This window comes from Mandrillus leucophaeus, unplaced genomic scaffold (genome assembly GCF_000951045.1).
Source record: "Mandrillus leucophaeus isolate KB7577 unplaced genomic scaffold, Mleu.le_1.0 Scaffold93, whole genome shotgun sequence".
In the NCBI taxonomy this organism is placed as follows: Eukaryota; Metazoa; Chordata; class Mammalia; order Primates; family Cercopithecidae; genus Mandrillus; species Mandrillus leucophaeus.
In genome coordinates, this window is record NW_012110141.1 from 1,578,319 (window position 1) to 1,600,815 (window position 22,497).

Genomic DNA, 22,497 nt, shown 5'->3' on the forward strand with positions numbered 1-22,497 from the left:
AACATTTAGCTTGCAATTCTTATTACATCTTTATTATCAGTCAAGGTCATCAGTCATATTAAAAATATATAATTTAATTCTCAAATAATGTCTTTGTTCCTCTTTTTCCTAAAGTACATTGTCAAAAGAAGTCAAAGTTGAATACATTTTGTAGCTAATATACATATGCTGACAGAGAGCACAATGTACTAAAATGAAAACAGAGATATTATTGCTTTAGAAAAAGAAACTTGGTCCCAGAGAGGAGAAAAATAGATAGTATGCAACAGTGACATAAGAAAAAAAGCAAAGTATTATTGGAGCATTGTTTCCATTTAAGTGAAAGCAGTATCTGTGATTTTTGGCTGACTGCTCTAAGTACCGTGTATCTCCTACATCAGTGCTTTGAATGTATTCCTCTATAAATGCATGTTAAATTAACTTAACATAACAGTAATAATAAAACAAAAATAACTATACAACAATCCACCATTACCAAAAGGGTAACAAGTTCACAAATAATCTACTCCCAAATTTCCAACCATGATGATTTTTAGAATTGTAGTAAGACTTCCCTTTGCAGATTTATTGAAAATGTTTCGTACTCCTACAACTTCACCTTCCCTTCCTATAAAGAGTGAAGTTCAGTTTGAATCGATTGGTGGATAATTTTTCCATTTTTCCTCAGGCATTTTGAGTTACTCCAATAAATTCAATATGGGCCAGAGGAAATCATCTCTCAGATGGGCAGTGATTGGCCAGTCAGCAGGAGAAGCTGCTTATGCCTTGTTTGGTACATTGTGAAAAAACACACTTTAATAAATACGCAGTCATGCCTGAGTACCCATTCTCCATCCCGCCACCCCCTAGTATGGCAAAAATCTGGTCAGAGTCCATTTGGGTATAATTCCATGGTTCTTTGGATCCCAAAGCTTCCAGAGTGCTGGCTGATCGGGGAGTATACAGTCGGTCCTGGGTGGCAAATGTCCCATTTTTTAAGTACCAGCGAGTCCTTCTGCAGAGTTGCAGGGCCACAGTCTCCACGAATGAAGATGGCTTTTCTTAGCTGCCCTGTGACAACTGGGTTTCACATTTCCTGAAACTAGATCTGTGGAAGGAGTCCCTGAAATTAAGAAGAGAGAGGGAAGAGAGGGAAAGAGCATACAGAAGCAAGAACGATTAGCCTTTTAGAAAGGGTTGGGGATGGATCACCCGGTAGAAATGGACATCAGTCATGGAGAACTCAGCAAATAATAAGTGAAAGGTCTGCGACCCCTTCACACTGTGCCAAAGCAAACATACAAACCAACCAGCCAAACAGAAAAACCAACACAGGCCATCCTTCAGCCCTGGGAATACCCGGGCACAAGACCAACACCAAGGTGTCTGGGAGAGATCAAGGAGCAAGGATGGGGAGGATGGAGGCAGAATGAATCACGCTCTGGTAGCCTTTCTGATTGCAGGACCCTCTTCTACCCTTTGGAGGTTCTGCAGCTCCCCAAGTGCAGCAGAGCATGCCCCAAGGTGCTGGGTCCCATGTGCTGCCCTTTATCCCCCAGGAAGAGGCCTCCTCTGCCCTGTTCTTACCTCTTTTGACTCTCAACTCTGAATATTGGCTTGTACAGTTCTGGAATTTTCCGCTCGATCATTGGCCTGAGGTTCTCTTTTAGCTTGCTATAGTTCTTTTTGAGTTCCTGCTGATATTCCCTCTGGTCTGCCGTGATGAGACGCTTGTTTTTCTCTACGGCTTCACCACATCTGAGATGAAAATATCAGTGTGGGAGAAATAAATGACTTCGAAGTGCTTAGAAATCTGAGAACAATGAAACTACTTACGATTTTTTGAATAACTTTAAGAGCGCTTTCAATCTGGGTGACATACCGGGGTTACCTGTGGAGCTTTTCAAAATGCAGATTTCTGGGATTTATCTCAGACTTAATGAATCACAATTGCTGAGGGGTAGCACCCAGAAATCTCTGTGTGTATGTGTGTGTGTGTGTGTTTTTTTTACCTTATTTTATTATTTTTTGAGATGGGGCTCACTCTATCACCCAGGCTGGAGTGCAGTGGCGTGATCATGGCTCATGGCAAACTTCGACCTCCTGGGCTCCAGTGATCCTCCCACTTCAGCCTCCTGGGTAGCTGGGACTACAAGTGTGGGCCACTGCTTCTGGCCCAGAAATGTCTAATTGTGAAAAGTTGCCCAGGGGATACTGAAACCAACCTAGCCAGAACTGAGAACCTCTGATGTGCTATGTGCCAGAAGAAGTTTCAAGAAGTTTTACCAGCATTATCTGTTTAATTTTCCCAACAACCCTAAAAAGTCAGCATTTATTTCTATTTTGTTCCTGAAACTCAGAAATGTTAGGATGCTTGCCCAAGATAACACTGTGAGGAAGTGATGGATCTAAGAGTCAAACTCAAGACACTGCAGAATGGAAGCTGTTATACTTACAAAATCTCACTGTGATTTACAGCAACATGGCAGACAGAGCAGATGGCATTCAGCCCCCTCCTGCTACACACATATGGAATTGCTAGGAAAGCACAGCAAAAACTTGTTGAAAGAGAAAGGGGAACACCAGGTGCCAGAAAGAAAGAGAAAAATCAAAGCTAGAGTGATTGCAGGAGCAGGTGGCAAGGCAGCTGTCAGTAGGACTGTCCATTAAGATTTTAGGACTGCATATAGGTCTATGTGCAGAGGGCAAGGGGTTTCAAAGCTCACACAAGGTTAGTGATCCGGCCTTGGCCAGGGCAAAGGGAGATTCTGGATATACCACCTGCATATCGTCCAGAGTCTTGAAAAGCTACCCCATCTATGAAAGGGGGTTTAGAAAAATGCTGCAAGCTATCCAGTGAGGCAGAATGAAACTTGCTATCAGCTTAGGGCCATTCATGGGAAAGAAAGTCATCTTGAGAAATGGAAATTCTAGGCTTGCACCACACGTGGTATAAGTTACAAATGTACATTCCTTGACTGTATGTGCTTCAAAGTGAGTAAATAACTTAAAAGCCAGTCCAAGATTATTGAAATTGCTACGGCTCAGACAAACCAACATAAAGTTGCTCTGGAGGAACACATTCTCAATCAGGGCATATGGGCCACTCCTGCCAAAGATGAGCTCACAATAAAAAATTATAAACCATATGAGGAAACCAACCACCAAGAGGGAAAACTATGCATCAAACAAAAGAATTAGTCCAATAAGAATTAGAGATAATAAAACAATGTAAAAAACCAAAGTTAATATAGAGAGGTAATAAAATGTATAAAATCCTAAGTAACCGTGTAACTAGAAAAAAATAAATAAATAAAAGGTACACAATCCATGATAAAAACAAATAAACAGGGAATATGAAAAAAGAGATCAGGAAAAGTTCAGAAAAGGACCAAACAGAACTTCTAGAAAAAAGAAAAATGCAGTCACTAGGCTGGTGTGGTGCCTCATGCCTGTAATCCTAGCACTTTGGGAAGCTAAGGTGGGTGGATTGCCTGAGCTCACAAGTTAATGACCAGACTGGGCAACATGGCAAAACCCCATCTCTACAAAAAATATAAAAATTAGCTGAGTATGGTGGCAGGTGCCTGTAGTCACAGCTACTTGGGAGGCTGAGGTGGGAGGATGGCTTGAGCCTGGGAGGTGGATGTTGCAGTGAGCCAAGATCATGCCACTGCACTCCAGCCTGGGTGACAGAACCAGACCTTGTCTCACCAAAAAAAAAAAATAAAAATAAAAATAAATAAATAAATAAATTTAAAAAAAAATGCTGTTGCTAAAAGAGAAAAACCTCAATGGACAGGTTAAAGGTTAAATAATAGACTAGACATAACTGGAGAATTAAATGTATGACAGATCCAAGGAAATCACCAATGAGATTTAAAAAATAAAATATATGAAAAAATTGGTTAAGAGACATACACATATAAGGCAGATCCAACACACATCTAATAGAATCTCCAAGAGAATGGAAAATGAGAGGGAAGCAATATTTAAAGAGATAACAGCTGATAATTTTCTTTTCTTTTTTTTTTTTTTGAGATGGAGTCTCACTCTGTTGCCCAGGCTGGAGTGCAGTGGTGCAATCTCGGCTCACTACAAGCTCCGCCTCCTGGGTTCATGCCATTCTCCTGCCTCAGCCTCCCAAGTAGCTGGGACTACAGGTGCCCACCACCACACCCAGCTAAGTTTTTGTTATTTTTAGTAGAGATGGGGTTTCACCGTGTTAGCCAGGATGGTCTCAATCTCCTGATCTCGTGATCCACCCGCCTTGGCCTCCCAAAGTGCTGGGATTACAGGCATGAGCCACCGCCCCCAGCTGATAATTTTATAGAGTTGAAGAGAGATATAAATCCTGTAATGAACAACAATAGTTCTATATCCAGCCTTGTCATGGCAAAACTGCAGAGCATTAAAACAAAGAGAAAATCTTTAGAACTCATCATGGTTATCTGGCTTGTGGACTGTTAAACCTGGTGTTTTCCCTGTCTCCTGCATAGTATGGTACACACCAAAGAAGCAAATCACGTTATTTAAACATGATAAAGTCTTGTCTTTTGTTTTATACTCTTCTACCCAAGGGAACTTACAAATCAATAAACCTTAAAGGGATAGAATAATGACTGTATGTTTCCTAACATGTAATAATTAGTAATAATTATATTATCCTTCAAATGAATAAGATTTGGGTGATCAATATGGCTTACATTATTTTCCTAATAGTGGTACTAGATTTGGGCTACATTATGGAGATACCCAGACATTGTTATCAAATCCTCTTAACACTGAACACATTTTCAGGATGACAGTCAAAGAGGAAGAGGATGGCATGTGGCAAGGAAAAGCTACCTGGCTAGGCAAAAATAAACCTACGACCACAGCTTCATCATGGAATTAGCCTACTATAGAAGAAGGACTTGATTTAACTCACACAGAATCCAAAAGAACTCCCTTAACTGGATTTTCACCTATCTTTTAAGTTTGACATTAATTGAAGCAAATTATAGGATACCAAAGGTTACGAATTAAAGGTTTTAGGGAAGAAATAGAAGGGAAGGTATATGGCCTTTGAATCCTGAGAAATCTATATCACCCCTTATTATTATCTTTTTATTGCTTGTTAACTAACAGTTACAAGTACCACCATGTGTAAAATAAAATCAGTTTCAGGATGACTTCAAGGCCCAGGTTTATAACATTGGCAGATTACAGGAGGTGGGATGAGGCCTGCCAAAGCTAACAGCTAATTTGGGGAAGTCAACTCTGACAACTTTGGTAGAATTAACTAAACTCTCCTTAATCTTTGCAGAAGTAGTAGTAGTTAGCTAACACATATTCATGACTTACCATGTGCCCTTGACTGAGTTAAATCCTTTATATGCAGACAGAACTGGGGTTGAAACCAGCTGCTACTCATTAGCAGGATGACTTAACCATAAAAATCTTCAATTTTCTCATCTGGAAAATGGGGAAAATAAGCTCACATAATCTCCTAGGGTTGCTGGGAGAATTAAATGAGAAGCTGTGATAATAAGGCAGACTGGTGCTTCTGGAGTGTGGCAGATTGTATTTGCTAAAAATGGCCACAAGAATGATGTGCTCTCCTAGAACCTTGCCCATACCCCCATCAAGATGTGGGTGGTTCTTTGTGACAGCCACAATGAACAGGATGTGGTGGAGGTGGTACTATGTGACTGGCTAATAAAAGATAATATGGCCTCTGTTTCTCTCTCTGTGTACTATAGGAATTCTGAACCATCCTGTGACAAGTCTAGTTACCCTAAAGCTGTCATGTAGGAGAGACCATGTAGAAAGAAGGAGAGTTAGAGAGGAGAAGCCCCTGCTGTTTGAGTATTCTCAGCCCAGACACCAGACATCAGTGAGGAAGCATTCCGGTAATTCAAGTCCTAGCCACTGGCTAAGTGCAACTGAGTGAGAGACTTCAAGCAAAAACCACCTAGCTAAGCCCAGCCAACCCCAAGTTATAGCACAACCATTCTCATGGTCACAGTACAGCTGCTAGAGCCCCAGCCATCATGACCACATCCTAGGCAAGTATCAGGAGTAGAAATGAGGAAAGCAAAAATTATTATGTACCACAATAATAATTAAATTTTGTTTTAAGCCACTTAATTTTGAGGTAGTTTGTTACATAGCAATTAATAAATGTGGTGTTCTATAAAGACAAATATATTAATAGCTGGAGTAAAAAATTTAGATTTTATGTAGTAATATTACTTTATGTCTTTAAACTTTTATAATGCATAAAATTATTTTATATCCTTTTTCTATATTTCTTCCTTTCAGTCATTTGGGTTATATTCTCTAGTTTATTTGATTAAAATTGAAATAATTTCTACTATGTTAATTTAAATCCCTAAGCTAAAGAGGGCCATGTGCTAAATATCCCTTCTAGAGAATAGCCATATCTCTTGGAAAATGTACACAAGATCATAAAATGACACTGCAAACAACTTTTAAAAAATGGTCTTTTCTGTAACATTCTCATTAGGTCCACAAACATCTGTGCTGCTCTCACTCAGTGATACAACCATCCCAGACTTCCCTCACATCCTCTAATGCTCCCTTTGTTGGTAAATTCACTGAATTCAAGTATTTTCTTAGAACGAATATGCCTAGGGTTTTCTAGTAGTCAAAATCCTACAGAAACCAGACTGATAGGGATTAGAAAGGGCAAGAAGTTGCACCTCTGGAAAAGGATTTCTGGCTTTTAATGACAGTAACATTTTGGGGCCTCCATGTATAGAGTTAAGGTCTCCTACAGAGAGAGTAGTCATGCAGCCCTTACCCTCTCTGCATCTCTTGGTGCCCCCTTTTTTTAGAGAGAGGATCTCATTCTGTCATGCAGGGTGGAATGCAGCGGTGTGATCTCAGCTCACTGCAACCTCTGCCTCCTGGGCTCAAGTGATCCTCTCCCCTCAGCCTCCTGAGCAGTTGGAACTATAGGCACGCCACTACACCCAGCTATTTTTTTTGTATTTTTTGTAAAGACGAGGTTTTGCCATGTTGCCCAGGCTGGTCTTGAACTCATGAACTCAAGTGAGCCGCCCATCTCAGCCTCCCAAGTGCTGGGATTACAGGCGTAGCCACTGTACACAGTCTTGGCCCCCCTTTTGCAGCACAGCCCACGCATTGGTTCCTCAATGTGGCAGAAAAAAATTTGTTAGTTGTTTTCTCAATATCCATTCTTTCTTCTCTAGCAGAACTCCAGGCAGTGTGGCCACCTGAAAACTTACATTTCCTAGCCTCCCATGCAGGTAGGGATAGCTGATAATATAGGTGAAGTCACTGGGAAAGGGGCATATCTTTTTGCTCTTTCCTCATTTCTACTCCTGACACTTGCCTAGATGTGGCCACAATGACTGGAGCCCTGGCAACCATATCATGACCATGAGAATGGGTGCACTATAACCAGGATGGCATGACAAAGGAAAGGAAAAGAACCAGGGTCTCTGATGACTTTATGAGGCCACTACACAGCTCTACATCGACTACCTCCAATCTTATTTAATGTGAGAGAAAAATACATTTCTTATTTAAGCTACTCTTAACTTCTGTTACTAGCAACTGAATATAGTCACTAGAGGGAACAGCTCAGCATGGCAATTAAGAGGATGGACTCTGGAGCCAGAGTGTTCAACTCTGAATCCCGCTTTGCTACTTACTGGCTTTGCAACTTTAAACAAGCTATTTAACCTCTCCGTGTCATAGTTTCTTCATCTGTGATATAAGAGTGGTAAGAGCCTATGCCATAAATTAATGTAAAGATTAAATTAGTTGATACTTATCAAATGTTCAGAACAGTCTCTGCACATAGCTAAAGCCAGAGCACATGGTGGTGGTATTATGCCTGACAGATCCAGTCTAAGTAAATGAACTATCTGGGCTTATTGATCTATCGAATATGAGAATGATAAACTATTAGAGCTGCTGTGTTCTAGTCTCTTTATTTCATAGCTGATGAAACTAACATGCAAAGAGGCGAAGCGCCCTGTCCAGTCACATGGCTGTGGGATAGCACAGTTGGATATAAACCCAGAATCCTGCTGCTCCCAGGCCAATGTCTCACAGGCATCACTGTGTCTTATGATTCAAACTTTATAAAGACAGACAAATCATGGATAGACAATCTCTGTATTTAAGTCAGATTAATTCTCTATTTCCCACTCAAATCCATCAGTTCCCCATTTGTCCCAATGAATAATGTTACACTTAGTATGTACGAAGTCTTATTCTAAGTTTCATGTATTAACTGATTTTATTCTGACATTAACTACAAGGGGGATAGTTAGAATTATTATTCCCATTTTACATCTGGGGAAACCGAGGGTAGGTAACTTACTCAAGGTCACATATCTAGTTAAGGCAGAATGGAATCTGAACTCAGGCAATCTGGCTTGAGTGCCCATATTCCCAACCCCAATGCCACATATACTGCCTGGGAAAGCCATTTCCCCATTTCCAGCTATAAGCCAGGCATATGACCTTGGTCTCAAGTTAAAAACTACTGCTTCTGTTTCCACCTACACTCTACACATTTGGTTGCCCTTTGGCTACTCGGACAAATTTCTTCTCCTTCCTCTTCATAGACCCCAACTCCAGTTTAAAAACACCACCACTCAACAGCCTGTTCTCTGAGCCTATGACTACATATATGCTGCAGAACCCTTTCAGGGAATACCTGAAGCTACTTCTCTTAAAGGCAAGCTGCAACTGGTGCCAATGAGTACTACTATCTTTTATTTAAATTAAAAACAAATTTAACATCACTTAGTCTGTATAGGAATGAGAAAGTCCAGATAAGTATAAAGGAGAAAATGTAAAAACCTAAATGGTCGGGGTGTTTGGGGGAGCAGAAGAGGAAGATAGAACATTGTATCTCTCTGTCTTGGCTTCTGAACCTGAGATGTTTTTTATGATTGCAGGAAAAGACAGAAGCAGATTGAGGTCCCAGCTTGGTAACAGTCTGAAGAGTTGCAGGACTGGCTGGACGAGTGCTGGCTGCAGCAAGTCAGGCTGCCAGGATTCTTTATGGCTGTTTCTGCTTCCACTACAGCTGAGTCAGAAAGGTTGCTGCCCAGTGGTGGCACTAGACACAGTGGGCCTGGCATGCAAACATTTCCGCTATGAGCTCTCAGCAACAGAAGGCTCATTTATGGTCACCTTGGAAATCTGGGCTTATCGATCTACAGTCCAAGTCTGCTGAGAAGCTGGAGCTTACCAAAGGGGAAACCTGAGAGCTGTTCAAGCCCCAAACATTTTCCACTTCTGCGTCACCTCTGCTGTCTGTTAGCAGAGTGGAGGAGAAAATATACCAGTGCAAACAACGTGAAAAAATAGTTACTCTATTCATTAAAAGCTGTAATTTCCAGATTGGACTTGAGAAGCAATTAAGCCACAGAGGCACCTCATCTACCACCTGTATTCAGGGTACGATTTACATACCGTAACAGTCACCCATTTTACGTGTAGAGTTTGATGAGTTTTAGTAAATTTACACAGCTGTGCAGCCATCAGCACACTCTCACCCATGCCTTCCGATCTCTGTGGAATAAAGTGGAGGGCAAGCCAACTGCTGCGTTTGCACACAGAGATGAATCATGAGCAGCAGTACTGTTTTGCCTGCAGCCTTGTCCCACTGGTTTTGGGACTTCATCCTTTCACATATGCAGCGCAGTGCCTGGCACAAAGTAGGAGCTCAATAATTGCCAAATGAATGGATGAACTGACGTCTATAGTTGGTTCCAAGTGCAGCAGTTTGAGCATGTTTGCTTTTTTGAAGGGAGGAAGCAGAAGACAAAAGAGGTAAATGATGGTAAAGATGGCCTCAGAAATTAAGCCCTTAGGGAAGGAAGGAGAGGTAATAGGGAGAAAATGTGAAAGGGAGGAAATTAAGCAATCTTTGCAGGCTCTCCACTCAAAGTTTGGTCCAGTGTAGCAGCAGCAGCATCACCTGGGGACTGTTAGAAATGCAGTGCTTCAGGACCCACCCCAGACCTACTGAATCAGAATTTGCATTTTTCTTTTTCTTTTTTTGAGACAGGGTCTTGCTCTGTTACCCAGGCTGGAGTGCAGTGGCACAATCATGGCTCACTGCAGCCTTGACCTCCTTGGCCTCAAGCTATCCTCCCACCTCAGCCTCTCGAGTAGCTGGGACTACAGGCACACACCACGACCCCGCCTGGCTACATTTTTCTATTTTTTTAAAGAGACGGAGTTTCGTCATGTTGCCCAGGCTGGTCCTGAACTCCTGGGCTCAAATAATCCTCCCACCTCAGCCTCCCAAAGTGCTGGGACTAGAGGCAGAGCCACTGCATCAGGCCAAAATCTGCATTTTGACAAATCCTCAGGTGATTTATAAGAACAGTGAAGTTTGGGAAGCACTGACAGTCTCCTGGCATTCCTAGAACAATGCAGCAGCCCAGCCAGTGGGGAGAAAGGTGGGACTGGTTCCCATGTGGAATCACCATTAAAAGGGCAGGAGAACAACATTGAAAATGGTGAATTTGATTTTGAAAATCCAACATTTCTGCAGGCCATCTGGGGAGAATGATAGCATCATTATCGAAACTCTAATGCATGACTTTGTAAAAGGACCAATCCTAGGAAAGTCCATTTACTCTTGTATCTCTTGCCTGGGACTAGTTTTACTGGGTTCTGTTTCTTTTGGGAGTAACTTTTCCTGGGGCTGGGAGCTAATGAGAAACACATGTTTAGTAGGGATTTTGTAAGTACATTTTACCTAGATGGAGTCATGGAAAGGATCGTACCCATGAGATACTAGATTGCAAGATTTACAACTAGTAGAAAAAATTGAGGCAAACTTAAGTAAATGAAAATCACTCTCTTGACAAGTTTTCTTATGCATTTAAATTCTATTCATAGCCTCATTTACTGATATTATCGTGTTTCCAATCTTTCCTCCGTGTCCTAGCATGCTCATGAGAACACGCTGCTCCAGGTGGACTTAGAGGAGTCCGGTGCATCAGAGGCATTCCTGACAGAGTCTCGTGGTCCTGCTGTTCCGCTCACTGGTACCCAGTCCTCCTCGTCCCCGGGGATAGGTTCCAAGACCCCCAGGGGATGCCTGAAACAGCGGATGGTACCGAACCCTGCATATGTTATGTTTTTTTCCTATACATACATTCTTATGATAAAGCTTAATTTACAAATTAGATACAGTAAGAGATTAACAACAATTATAGCAATATACTGAAATAAAAGTTATGTGAATGTGGTCTCTCTCTCTCTCTCTCTGAATATCTTATTGTAATACTTTCAAACCATGGGTAACTAAAACAGCTGAAAATGAAACCTTGGATCAGGCAGGGTCACTGTCATGGCTCCCTCTTCCCCACTAGTGCCTGTCTTCCACCTATATAGTTAAGACAAGATTTAAGTGGTGTTTTTCCATAACGCCTCCCACAAACGCTCCAGCCTGAAACTGATTTCTCTTTTCTGATCTCTATATTCCTGTAGGTAGTCATTCTTAAAGTTCTGTGCGTGTGCTGCATTGTGTTATTCAGCCATGCAGAGCTATGTCCTGTCATCAAGAACAGAGGAACAAGTCAGATCTCTGTATTCCCATAACTAATATCGTGCCTGGAATATAGTGAGTGCTCTTTAAACATTTCGTAGGTCCTTTTAGAGGTCCTGGGGCATTGTCAACTTTGGAAGCCTTCAACCGTAATTAATCTTAAATAAAAATATATGAAAAAAATTTAAAAAGCCCCCAATCTCTGAGCCCAGGAGTTCAAGACCAGTCTAGATGGCATAGTTAGACCCTGTCTCCACAAAAAATAAAAGATAGGGCTGGCACGGTGGTTTATGCCTGTAATCCCAGCACTTTGGGAGACCGAGGCAGGTGGATCATTTGAGGTCAGGAGTTCAAGACCAGCCTGGCCAACATGGTGAAACCCCATTTCTACTAAAAATACAAAAATTAGCCAGGTGTGGTGGTGCACGTCTGTAGTCCCAGCTACTTGGGAAGCTCAGCGGGGAGAATCTCTTGAGCCTGGGAAGTGGTGGTCGCAGTGAGCCGAGATTATGCCACTGCACTCCAGCCTGGGTGACAGAGTGAGACCCTGTCTCAAAATAAAATGAAATAATAAAATAATTCCCCAAATAATTTTCTAGCCTTTTAAAAGATATGTATTACGTACTGAAAAAAAAAAATCTACTTTTTTTGTCAGAATTGTTGTCAAATACAGGAAACAATTCAAATATCAAAACATTAATCAAGATAATCTGTGAGTATGTTCACACACATGCACAAATGCAAACACACAAGGCCACACACACATCCTATTACCAGGTGGCTGTGATTCATTGACGGGCACAGTGTGTCTCATGTGTATGTAGCAAAGTTGTGGACCTCTCACAAAAGCCTGTGAAGGAAATACCTCTAACCTCACAAATGCTAGCATTTTGATGAGTTTTCACTGAATTTAGCAAACTTTAACCTTTAGTCTCCTTTATCCCCATCTGCCAAGTGAAGATATTCCTATACTTAATATTCTTCTCTAAGGTTTTGAATAAAAAGAAATATTGGTACACATTTTTCTGAAGTCCTTTTCTCGTATAGGAGAAATGCTATCATATCCTTCATACTCGTTTTTTTAGGGCCATTGGAGACCCAATATATCTGTCTGTATTGCAATAAATTACAAGACTTCGACCAAAGACCCAGCTCCTAACTGACTGCTCTTGAAGCCAGCTCCATTGCAGAATTTAGGAAGAGAGATGAGACTCGTCTGACATGGGGAACTGTTACAGGATAATACCTTTGAAAAGCCCGGTTTTAGAACTTGCCTCTCTCAATTTGAGGCAGTGTCTATTTTTACAAAAAATAAGATATAAGATTTGTAACATTACAATGACTGCCAATGCAAAGAACCTCTGGGACTCTAGTGCATCAGTGGAATATTAGCACATTGCTGGACATGTGGACTATTTGGATTCAGAAGACCTGGTCTGAGCTCAGCTCTGCTGCCAACTGTCTGTGTGACCTTAAGTAAAATTCTCTCCTCTCTCTGAACCTCCGATTCCTCTTTTGTAAAATGAGGAAGATGATGACACTTGTTTTACAACAAGTGATGGTGAGGCACACGGGATGCCAGCCACAAAAGCGTTTTATAGTTTACATGTTAGTTACTCATTAGTAGTTCAAGTAGTGTTGCTCTGTTGCAGTGGTCCTCAAACTTCAGTGTGCATCAGGATCACCTGGAGGGCTTGTTAAAATGCACATTGCTGAGCCACACCTCCAGAGATTCCAATTCAGCAGGTCTGGAGGTGCCTGAGACTTTGTCTTTCTAGCAAGTTCTCAGGTGATGCTGAAGCTGCTGGTCTAAGACTGCACTTTGAGAACCACTGCTCTACTGATATTCCCAGCCGTTTTCCTTCTTACCTCATGATGAATTCCTTAAAGCATAACCTCAGCTTGTTGTGATGTCGATAGAGTTTTGGATCAGCAGGAATTTCAGCCAAGAACACTTGGGCTACTTCCAGTGGCCCCTGGTGGAAAAAAAAGAAATATATATATATATACATGAAGGAAATTAAATTGCTTGAGAGAAAATATTGGAGTGACTTTTTAGTTTGAATATTTAATTTTGTAGTTGGTTTGAAATAAACAAAAAAGAATCAAGGAAGGTCTTGGACATCTCAGGAAACTTTGATTCCTTAGGAGGAGTCTGAAATTGTAGAAGAATACTCAGAAGTATAAATGCATTTTCTCTGTATGTGTTTTTTGTTTTTGTTTTTGTTTTTTAGACAGGGTCTGGCTCTGTCACCCAGGCTGGAGAGCAGTGGCATGATCTCTGCTCACTGCAGCCTCCTCTTCCCACGCTCAAGTGATTCTTCCACATCAGCCTCCCAAGTAGCCGGGACCACAGGTGTGTGCCACGATACCTGGCTATTTCTGTAGCAATGGGATTTTGCCACATTGCCCAGGCTGATCTTGAACTCCTGGCCTCAAGTAATCCACCCACCTCAGCCTCCCAAATTGCTGGGATTACAGGCGTGCACCACCGTACACAGCCCAAATTTATTGTTTTTTTTTATTGTTGTTGATGTTTTTGAGACAGAGTCTTACTCTGTCTCCCAGGCTGGAGTGCAGTGGCATAATCTCAGCTCACTGCAACCTCCACCTCTCGGGTTCAAGCGATTCTCCTGCCTCAGCCTCCCAAGTAATGGGACTACAAGCGACCGCCACCACACTGGCTAATTTTTGTATTTTTAGTAGAGATGGGGTTTCACCATGTCGGCAAGGCCGGTCTCAAACTCCTGACCTCAAGTGATCTACCCACCTCAGCCTCCCATAGTGCTGGGATTATAGGCATAAGCCACCGAGCCTGGCCCCAAATATTATTTTATTAATCAAATACTACTAATAATAGATTTTCATTCATATGTAAATGTAATACAACTATATCAAATGGTACGTGCTTTGAGTTGCTTTTCTAAATATCAGGATTGCCTTGATCTATTCATTTTTGTTCACTTGTCTAGTTGCCCCCGTGGCAAACATCATTTTGCATAACTGCTGGGTTGAGTCAGAGATATCCATAGTATACAGATAGACCATGCTTGTGGGCTTGGAAAGTCTTCCATTTTATCAAAGAGTTGGTGCTTACAAAGGCAAGAGTTTCCTCATTTTTTTTCCTGATCTTGGGAATGTAACAGGCATTTCTCTGTTTCTGCTCCCTTGATGTCAAGTATGCTCAGAATTTTTGTGGGGAAATCCAATTATGCTGAATGAGAAAAGACTGATGATGCTCACTGAATATCTGAGTGTGGAAGTGTGGACAAGAACAGATCTAGGATTGAATTAAGGAGGCCCACTGGACAGAGGTATTAGGCTGCTAGCTCCTTCCATCTGAGACTGGTTGAGCACCATGCTGAACTTGGGAGTCAGGTTCTAATAAGTCTGAGAAGAAGAGCTAGTCTTGTCTGAAGTGGCCAAAGAAGTCAGGTCCCAGGTCATTCCTGGTTGTCAAGGTCCTTGGCATGCTGGGTTCATCTGCTGACTGACCCAAGAGTTGGATGTTCTAGATCCTTTTCCCTCTCTCCTATAGGCATTTGTAGGTGAGTCTCAAGCCCTGCAATGACTCTGCATGTATTGGTCATGACTAACCATTCTTCAATGGGACTCCAGATTGGCATCATATTGTCAGGTTTGGCCCTGAAGTGGAGACTCCTCTGAGAAAATGGTACTCCTTAAAACCTGGGCACTCATCTCTAGGATTTCTTTTTTACCTGGGGTTGTTGCATGAAAGGGAAGAGGCCTCCTAAAAGTCTTCTGAACCTCACAAGTGTTCAGGCTAAGTGTAGGAACATCTCTGTGTTTGTCTATGGATGAAAGTCCTCATCAACCCCAAGGAAGGAGGGTGCAGAAGTATAATGACAACCCAAATAATAAGAACCAGAGGAACTACCACCCTCTGATTTTGCTTACCTGATTTACAGTAGCTCCCACAGAGCCTTGCAGCACCATCTGAAGCATCTTTGGATCAGGGGGCTCCTGGTTAATGGCAACCGCTAACTGCAGTGTCTTCTTCTTCATGTCTTCAATGGCAACTTCAATCGGTGTCAAAACAAACTGAACGTGAGACGTAAACATAGGGAAGTCACTGTCTGGTCCCATAAGCTATGGACAAGCCTGGAGCTATGACAGAGAGGCCACCTAGATTTGAAGAGGCAGTTGGGGAAAGCCTTTCAGAGTAATTTAAAATACTCTTAACAGGTTAAAAAGAAAGATGGGCCTAACATTTCTTGATTTCTTATGTTCCAGGTACTTTAGATACATTTATCATTTACTCCTTTCAACAACCTCTTTATACTCTCCATTTTACAGTCAAAAGGGGATTTGTAAGGTTAAGTTCCACAAATGCCACAGGTAGTAAGGGAGGAGGTCATAATTCGATCACAAGTATGTCTACATTCAAAGTCCATGTTTTTTCTACCCTGTCAGGTTGCCTTTCCTATTATTGAGCAAGTTATTCAATGTATTTATTTATTTATTTATTTATTTCTGAGATAGAGTTTCACTCTTGTTGTCCAGGCTGGCGTGATCTCGGCTCACTGCAACCTCTGCCTCCCGGGTTCAAGCGATTCTCCTGCCTCAGCCTCCCGAGTAGCTGGGATTACAGGCATGCACCACCACACCCAGATAGTTTTGTATTTTTAGTAGAGACAGAGTTTCTCCATGTTGGTCAGGCTGGTCTCAAACTCCCAACCTTAGGCAATCTGCCTGCCTCGGCCTCCCAAAGTGCTGAGATTACAGGCATGAGCCACCACGCACAGCCTCATGTTACTCAACTTATAATGCAGAAAGCTATATTAGAAGCATAGCACTCAAGATTTTCTCCCCCGTCATAACACAAGCTTTTGATATCACCTGTGCCTTCTCCAACTCACCCTGAGGGTGAATTTCCAGTAAATGGAATTCTCTTAAGGGTCAATCAATCAATTTGCTAAGTTCTGCTGATTGGGGGTAGAGTCTTTTCTGAATGTTATCGGTTGAATTGTGTTCTCCCAAAATGTATATGTTGAAGTCCTAACCTTCAGTACCTCAGAATGTGACCTTATTTGAAGATACGGTCTTTATAGAGGCAATCAAGTTAAAATGAGGCCAGCAGGGTAAGCCCTAGTCCAATATGACTGGTGTCCTTACGAGAAGAGGAAATCTGGACACAAACACAGAGGGAACATGATGTGAAGAGACACAGGGAGAAGAGGGCTGTCCATAGGCCAGGGAGACAGGCCTGGAACAGACTCTTTCCTCACAGCCTTCAGAAGGCACCAACACTGCTGGCATCTTGATTTCAAACTTCTAGCCTCTAGAATTGTGCAGACAGTAAGTTTCAGTTGTTTAAGCCACCCAGTCTATGGTACTGTGCTCTATAGCCCTAGCAAATGGCTGAGAACTGTTGTTGAGGTTGTCGGGGAACTATGGATGGCCAAGAGAACTTCAGGCTGGTGCAGTGGCTCACACTTGTAATCCCAGCACCTTGGGAGGCTGAGGCAGGAGGATCGTTTGAGGCCAGGAGTTTGAGACCAGCCTGGGGAACAAAGTTGAGACCCCTGTCTCTAGGAGGTCGAGGCTGCGGTGAGCCACATTCATGCTACCACATTCTAGGGCAACAAAGGGAGATCCTATCTCAAAAATGAAAAGGAGAGAAAGAGAGAGACAGAGAGAGAGAGAGGCACACAGACAGAGAGAGAGAGAAAAAAAAAAGAACAAAAGGAAAGAAAGGAAGGAAGGGAAAGGAAGGCAGGAATGAAGAAAAGAAAAGGTTTTGAAATGCTTTTGGGCACCATGAGTTTACATCTGTGTTATGCCTAGAATGTCTCAGTGTTCAAAAGTCCAAAGCAAGGAGTATAGGAAGTACATCAGATGGCTTCTAAACCCACCTCCTCTTGACTGAGTCACTGCTTCAGACTTTCTTTGGCCTCTGTGAAACCCACACCCTGATGTGGTTACCTGGCTGAACACTACCTGGTAGACAACCCTCCAGTTAGCTCAGCTATTTCTGCTTCTGCCTGACAAGGTGTATATTCACCACAATTCATCTGTGTTTGTGCACCAACTTGATTGTGCCTGTTATACTTGTTATTTTAATGACCCAATCTAATTAGATAATGGAGAAACTGGCGAACTATGGGTGTGGAAAGAAAAAGAGTTGTTTCTATGGAAACCAAGCCAAGTGCTTGGACAAGACATTATGAAAGTGAGTTGCTATAAAAATTCCTGTCATATTAGGTGTGCACAAGACCACTGTCAAAGTCTAGGGGAGAAAAAAAATCATAACAATCCAGAAGGCTTCTGCTCTCAAATTGTTTAACAAGGATCTTTAAGCTCTCACTCTGCTTACACAAAGCAAAACTGAAAATCATGGACAAAGCACTATGGGTGTGGTTTATAAAAGAAAAGGCTGAACGGTGATCAGCAAACCCATAGTCAGGGAGAAGTCTGTGGCCCTGCATAAAAAGGATGACAAATAAATGTATATGTATGTGTTTTAAAGAATAATAAGTTGTTTATGGTGTATAGAATTTTGAACAATTCTGTGGTTTGAGACACTTTCTTGACTAGTCCTCTTACTAATAAAATGAGTACAGTCTTGCATTGCACTTAGAGGTCTTTCCTGCTAACGTATAGGTGAAGAAACTGAAGATACGTAGCTTGTTTAAAATCACAGGAGGAAGGTGGGACTAGAAGCTAGTCAGTGAACTTGTCCGCCTCACGTGGCCCTTTCCCACAGCACACCACCTACTCACTGGGGCTGCCCACGTACAGGTCCTGTCTCCAATTATTAACAGCACAACTATGCTTGAATCACCTCTAAGCTTTTAAATACAGAAAAATTGTATATAAAATATTTAAAATGTAAATACATATGTTGTACAAGTTTATAATTGAAATATATATTAAATATTACAATTAAATATATAAACATACTTATACTAAAGATACAACTTAAAAATATTAAATATTTAATATACAATAGTGCTATAAAATATGTAGCTGCCTAAATGGGATTTTTTGGCACCATGAGAGTGAAAGGACAACCATATAATCATATTTCAAGTGCATCTCTCCTTGTTTTCAGCCCAATCACTGTGAAGGAGGTTTGTGTGTCCTCCTGGGAGGCCACCCAGGCCCACTCATCCAGTGGTGGCCACTCCCGTGGGCGCATTACCTCCTCCTTCTGGATGACGCTGATCCTGGTCTTGATGTAGGGGAAGGCGTGCATGGTGGTCAAGACTGTGTTCCTTCTGTACTGCTCATGCAGCTCTCCCCGAGGCCGCCCCTCCAGGGTGAACGGGGTGGTGTACATGAACCTCCGGAGGTTGAAATTCTTCTCAAAGTATGTGACCCTGTCTTTCATCTCATACTCATCAAAGTAGGGCTCCACAAAAGTGATCTGTATGTAGGCCTGAGGGGGGAAAGGCAGGGAGGGAGAAGATGAGCTATTCTGCAAACAGCCATCCCTGACGCAATGAAGGGGCATGCTGGAACATGGCGTGCCAACACCGCCCTGCCAGGTGCAGAAAAGCTACAGATGCAGGGGAGAATGTGGCCAGCAGAAGTTCCTCCTCTCCACCCCCAAGGAGAGAAGGGGCTGCAAGGAGGGAGAGGGGAATGTGCCTGTGGGGAGAGTCAGGGCCACCGGCCACACCTTCCTAGCAGAGCAAACTGGTCCACAGTGGAAGCCTTGGCATGAGAGTTTGCAAACTGCTATTCAAAAGAGACAAACTACTGCAACATGGACTAGCAATGGGCACGGGAAGTATTTTGGAGCGGTAGGTCTGTTCTATATCTTGGTTATGAAGGTAGTTACATGTGTTTGTCAAAACTTATAAAACTAAACACCAAAACTGAATTTTACTGCCTAGACCTCATTTAAACACACACTCCTATCACCTCCACCCTCAAACACAGAGCGAATAAGTACTCATTAAAGAAGACAACCTCTTAGAGAAAAAAAAAAAGTGACCATAAGTCCAGATGCTGGGACACTCACCCACTGAAGGGGATGGGTGGGGTCACTGACTTCAGACTGTAAATCACTATTTAGTACAATGAAATCTGGTTGTAATTCTGGGCTCAGACTCTCATTCCAAATGCTCACAACCTACCCTGGGAATTTTAAAAGAGGGGAAAAGGGCACCTTGGCTCAGGGAGGTCACGTCTTACACAGCTTGTGCTATGTACAGATCACTGTGGGCACACGGCCAACTCCATCTCCCAGACATGTATGTCTGAAGACTAAACTCTTACCACAGTTGCTGCTTTCAAGTCCAGCCTAGGGAATGCGTCTTAAGTGAGAATGTGTTCTGAAAAATGTAGAAAAACAAACTCTTCAATTTGGCCAATTCTTCCCATCTTCCATTATCTTCCTCATATCCTGGAAGATGGAACTGGGAGTTTGGACCTTTCATTTTATAGGTTTGCTAGATGGTAAATGGTCCTCTGTCCCAGGGCCCTTAATGATATCTCGCACTTACATTATTTGCAGTAACTTAGAAAGCTCATTCATGGACATGTCTGCCTGTGAGTTGGACTGAGCGGGTAGCATCATAAAGAATTTGTCTGGTCTTTGTCTCCATTTCCTAGCACAGAGCTTCAGAAACACTTGGAATTTCCTCAGTGATGGGTGTCTTTGTGATGCTAATGAGGTGACTCATGCTGGGCCCCTGGACAGCTTCAGGATGCCAAGTGGTCACCAAAAAGCCCAGTTCTGTGATTAGAGGGTAGGAACTGGATGACCTCTGGAGACAGGAGAGGGGCTGGAGATTGTGTTCAATTTGCCTACATAATGAAACCCCAATAAAATCTCTGGACACTGAGACTTGGTGGAGCTTCCTGGTTGGAGAACACACTGATGAGCCAGGAAGCCATAAACAGAGGGACAAAAAAGATGTTCACCCTTTATCATAAAACTCTGATAGTAACCAGAGTACTTTTTGGAATTCTGTGAGTCATTGCAGTGAATTATTTAATCAAGAGGTGTCATAGAAACTTCCAAATTATTATTATTATTATTATTATTTTGTTTTGTTTTCTCCTATTTTCAAGCTAACAGGTTAGAGAAACTTCCAAATTCGTAGCTGGCTGATCAGAAGTGTGGGTGGCCTGGGGATCCCGCCTGAAGCTGGCATCTGAAGTCAGGGCGGTCTTGAGGAGGACTGAGCCTTTAACCTGTGGGAACTGATGCTACCTCCAGGTGTTAGCATCAGAACTGTACGCCCAGTTTGGGGTGAAATGGAACATGCCCTCTTGTGAAAGTGAGGAAACCCAAACCCAAGCCCTTTTTACCATTCCCCCAACAGCACAGTGATCCTGTAGTTGGCTGGAAGGAATACTTGCAGCCTCAAGAAGGAAGCCACTAAACGTTGTCACTGGGAAATTCACATCTTTTTCACATGTTTGAAATGGATAGTTTAAAGGCTTTATAAAAAGGCAGTGAAGAGCTGTGCTGAAGAGTAGGGGCTTAGAAGCAACAGACCCCAAGTCTGAGTACTGGCTCTGCCACTTGCATGACCTTGAAAGGTGCTTGACTCTTCTATGTCTCAGTTTTCTCTCATCTCTAAAACAGGGACAACAAAACCTACTTCCAAGGGTTGTTGCAGGATGAAATAAAACGATACATGTAGAGGGCCTAATGCAGTTCCAGATACACAGTTGGTGCTTAATAAATGGTAGCTCCTATTATGATTCTTGCCTTTGACTATGTTTTCTTTAGGATCTGACCAATTAGTAGTTGAACTCTAGACAAAAAGGTTTGCTGCATTTAAGTGACTTGGAGAGTCCAGGTGGATGAGATCATTATGTATTCTTGGGTAGAGAATGAAGGGATTTAGAGTGTGAAGGTTATTTTTTGTAAATTGTTTAATACCTTGTTAGGATCCAACTTGGTTTTGTCCACAGGAGTGGAGTCTTTAATCACTTCCACAAATTCTGCACCAAAACATTGACCATAAAATGCCTAGGTAAGAAGAACCAATAGTTTATAAAGGTTATTTTAACATAATGCAACTCTTTGTCTTCTTGAAAGTGAAGTAAGTTTGGAACAAGTGCACGGTAGAATGATGCTCACTGATTATTGAGAGTCCCTCTGAGCTAATGAGCAAAGTTCAGCATTTCCTAAGACAAAAATAAAAATAGTACTGTCAACTGGTATATGCTTCCCTATAAGATGTATGCTTGGCCTCTAATTCAGCTAATATCACTTTATTTGCTGCGGTATCTCCTGGGGTATCACACTCTTTACTTCTCGCCTTCTGTACCCTGGGAACTTAGAGGTCACCAGGCTTCCCATATTGTGGCAAATCACAGTGCACAATAAGATAAAATATATACCTCTAATTCTAAGTAGGGGAAACAATATAGGGAACCAAGTGGTCTGGGGTCAATTGCTCGCTCTTTTTCTCATGTGCTGAACAGTTTTGGGGGAACTCACCCCACCACTCTGGGCAATGGCTTCTTTGAGTCAAGTAAGGATAAACCTTCTTGTCTTTTTTGGCATGGATGGAGGGTGTAAGAAGTCATTAGGCAACACAAATGTTTTAAGTTTTACACTCACAGGAGGGCACAAATTCAAAGCAATGAAACCCTAAGGAGTGAATCTTTGGTTAATTGTGAGCAGTTCAAAGGACCCCAGTCCTGCTTGGTAATTGCAGGCTCTTTGTAAACAAATTCCTGTTCATCCAAATCCCCAAATGTGCTTGAGAAGGTTTTGTCGGGGAGGCACCTTTGACTGAGTTCTTCGTGTTTGGCCCTTACAACCTGTGTTTCCTTTGTCCTGACCTTTCTCTAGGCTGTTTCTCTTTTTCTCCATGCTTTCAGCTTTGCTTCTAATGACATGCTACACTTTCCCGTTATATTATGGACCAAATGTCATTGGCAGGTTAGAGCTGGGCCGGCCACTGCCCATGGTATGGCTACTGCCGAGTAGCTCTGTATCATAATGACCCCAGGTGCCATCCAGTGAT

The 22,497-nt window shown here is 42.3% G+C and overlaps 1 protein-coding gene across 1 annotated transcript in view; it reads right to left on the reverse strand.

Moving 5' to 3' along the window:
- The window catches only part of DOCK8 (dedicator of cytokinesis 8), a 291,909-nt gene continuing 269,412 nt past the window's right edge, over positions 1–22,497 (reverse strand). The window contains exons 42-48 of the mRNA XM_011970193.1: positions 22,118–22,238; positions 21,402–21,491; positions 18,702–18,938; positions 15,455–15,598; positions 13,406–13,512; positions 1,567–1,737; positions 1–1,102 (exon numbers count right to left, since the gene is read on the reverse strand). Coding sequence (XP_011825583.1) covers positions 1,042–1,102; positions 1,567–1,737; positions 13,406–13,512; positions 15,455–15,598; positions 18,702–18,938; positions 21,402–21,491; positions 22,118–22,238 — 931 coding nt within the window. The 3' untranslated portion in view covers positions 1–1,041. The remainder of the gene's footprint in view (positions 1,103–1,566; positions 1,738–13,405; positions 13,513–15,454; positions 15,599–18,701; positions 18,939–21,401; positions 21,492–22,117; positions 22,239–22,497) is intronic.